Source organism: Ctenopharyngodon idella, chromosome 19, assembly GCF_019924925.1.
Source record: "Ctenopharyngodon idella isolate HZGC_01 chromosome 19, HZGC01, whole genome shotgun sequence".
Taxonomy (NCBI): Eukaryota; Metazoa; Chordata; class Actinopteri; order Cypriniformes; family Xenocyprididae; genus Ctenopharyngodon; species Ctenopharyngodon idella.
In genome coordinates this window covers 29,024,380-29,027,183 of record NC_067238.1, presented here as the reverse complement: position 1 = coordinate 29,027,183, position 2,804 = coordinate 29,024,380, and the positions used below count along the sequence as shown (strand labels likewise).

General features: G+C 30.4%; 1 protein-coding gene across 1 annotated transcript; it reads left to right on the top strand.

The window, feature by feature from the left end:
• The first annotated feature begins 797 nt into the window (after positions 1-797).
• sem1 (SEM1 26S proteasome subunit) lies at positions 798-2,585 on the top strand. Its single transcript, XM_051873607.1, has 3 exons — positions 798-971; positions 1,490-1,583; positions 2,335-2,585. Exons 1-3 carry the CDS (start codon positions 896-898, stop codon positions 2,375-2,377), a joined length of 213 nt encoding a protein of 70 aa, XP_051729567.1. The 5' UTR covers positions 798-895; the 3' UTR covers positions 2,378-2,585.
• Positions 2,586-2,804: the final 219 nt, after the last annotated feature.

Here is a 2,804-nt window from a genome sequence, read left to right as displayed (position 1 = left end):
ATATATATATGTGTGTGTGTGTGTGTATAAATATGTATGTATATATATTTATATATAAATAAAAGTTTGTTTACATAATGTATGTATGTGTACTGTGTATATTATGTATTTATAAATACACAAACATGCATGTATATATTTATCAAAAATATTTTTATATATAATATAAATTATATATATATACATGTAAACATGTAAATATTTCTTAAATACATGTATGTGTGTTTATTCTGTATATATTATGTAAACACAAACTTTTATTTTGGATGTGATTAATCACGATTAATTGATTGACAGCACTAATATATATATATATATATATATATATATATATATATATATATATATATATATATATATAATTTGTTATTTTAAATATTATATAAAGAAAAAGAATATAATGGTTTATTTATATTTACTATAACAAATATATATTATTAGAATATATTGCTATATATTATATTTTAAAGTGTGTTATTTGCACAAATTAAACACAAATACATAAATATATAATAAATATATATTTTCATTATTTATTTGTTTGAAATAAATAATGAAAATATATATTTATTATATATTTATTTGTTTGTGTTTAATTTGTGCAAATAACACACTTTAAAATATAAAAAATATAAATATATATTTTAAGAGAAAATCTTTTAGAGAATTTCTATAATAAAGCCTAAGGCTTATTCAGCTATATTCGTTATACAGACCCTTCGTAAATAAACTCTTCAAACTGCTTTGCTGGCTCATATAATAAATGCAGTGAAACCCTTACGCATGTCAAATAGTCACATGTAAGCCCTAACCATGCGCATGCGCACATCACATTCGGTTATTACGTCGAGCGTGCATGAGAAACAGTGTTGAATTGCTGAATCGTTAGCACAACATGTCAGAGAAGAAACAAACAGTGGATTTGGGGCTGTTGGAGGAAGATGATGAATTTGAAGAATTCCCAGCAGAGGGTAAGTGAACTGAAAATGATTGTGTGTTTGAGTAGAAATGCGCTCTTTTGTCAATTTAAGGGTAAATAAACGCCCACAATAAGACAGTGACTCAGCTAGCATTGCTATGCTAACCGACAAAATTGCTTTATTCAACAAATGGTTGGTTTGTCGCACTTTGAAAAGAAAAGACATGAATGAAACACAGTGTGCGTTGTTTCTTATAAAATATTTGAGTGCTCTAAGTCCACATACGTAAACAAACAACATTACTACGCATTTATTAGCAGCTAGCATTTTCTAAAGCTAATAGTTTAACATTGTTTGCAGTGATTATTTCTCTTTTGCTTTATAATTTAAATTCATAGACAATCATTGGGCGTATGTACTGAAGTTGGCGACTTTTAAATAATTTATTTAGGCTGAAATGAACATGCTATACAGCTCCACACTATGCACAATGACTCGTGTGTGTGTGGAGTTGGGCTGGCCTATGTAAGTACATCATCAGCTTCATTGAATTGTCATGTCATTCCCAGACTGGACAGGCCTGGATGAAGATGAGGATGCTCATGTTTGGGAAGATAACTGGGATGATGACAATGTAGAGGATGACTTTTCTAATCAGCTAAGGTAGGTTTTTACTTGCTGAATTTGTGTAATTATACATACAAAGAGAAGAAGAACGTAGGGCACGTTTTAATTATAGATGGTTAAATACTAAATATGGAGTATACTAACTTAATCTAAATTCACAATGAATGAATCCTGGTAGACGAGACGTACATATTATTGTGTTGTCCTCTTGTCTATTGCTAGAGTCTTCAGACCCTGTGAAACCCACTTTTTTTTTTTTTTTAAAGAATTTTGTGTGGTTACCCTCATTTAGAAGAAAACAGTCCCTAAGGGATCCAATGTCCAATGGCTAACCAACACTCATGGTGGCCTCAAACCACATTTACGAACTTTCCAATGTGTGAGGACTTGACCTCAGTAAATATAGCCGTTTAATATGCTTGCATATGTATTTTAAGTTAAAAAATAAGTAGATCGCTTTTGTGAAATGCTTTCCATCTGTTCCCCATATTAAATGCATTAATTGCCCTTTTCCCTGAAGCCTAAAAGCTATAAATCTATTGATATTTCTCTGGAAATGTTTATGCTAGTGAATGTGTATGATAACACATTATTAATGAGACTTAATTGAGAAAAATAGTAGAAAAAAAATTATATTTTGAAGTCAACATATTGAGTTTGTTTTAATATTAAATTTAGAAATAAATTTTTACATTTTAAATAACATTACTTTTACCAATTCTTTCTGTATTTGTTTTGAGTTATTGCACTGTTTAACTTTCCCCCCACTTTTTTCCTTTCTTCTAAGAGCGGAGCTTGAAAAACACGGATACAAGATGGAAACCTCCTAACGGTGGATTACTTGAGCTGAAAATGGATTTTTCCACATTTGAATATTGTCAGCTTGCTCTGTCAATAGAAAATGTGATTTCTCTTATTACTTCTGTAAGAAGCCCAACATTGTAAAACGGGTCAGTTGAAACTGATATCAATGTTTTTCCCACTCCCTTATATACAACTTGTGTTAATAATTGTGATAATAAAGAAATGTTTTCCCTATTCTGTTTCAGATTTCTGATTCTATTTATAGGCAGCATTTTGCATGCATGAATTTGTAATCTTTTTTTCTAATCATAACTCTAAACAGCACAGGAAAGTCTGGTAAATATTGTTAGGCAGTGAGCAGACTTTCATGAAACATTCAGTGTGATGCAGCTGCACACATCCATGGAGGGGCTCCAAGCCTTGATCTGAAACTGCTCCCCTGTGCCCTGACTC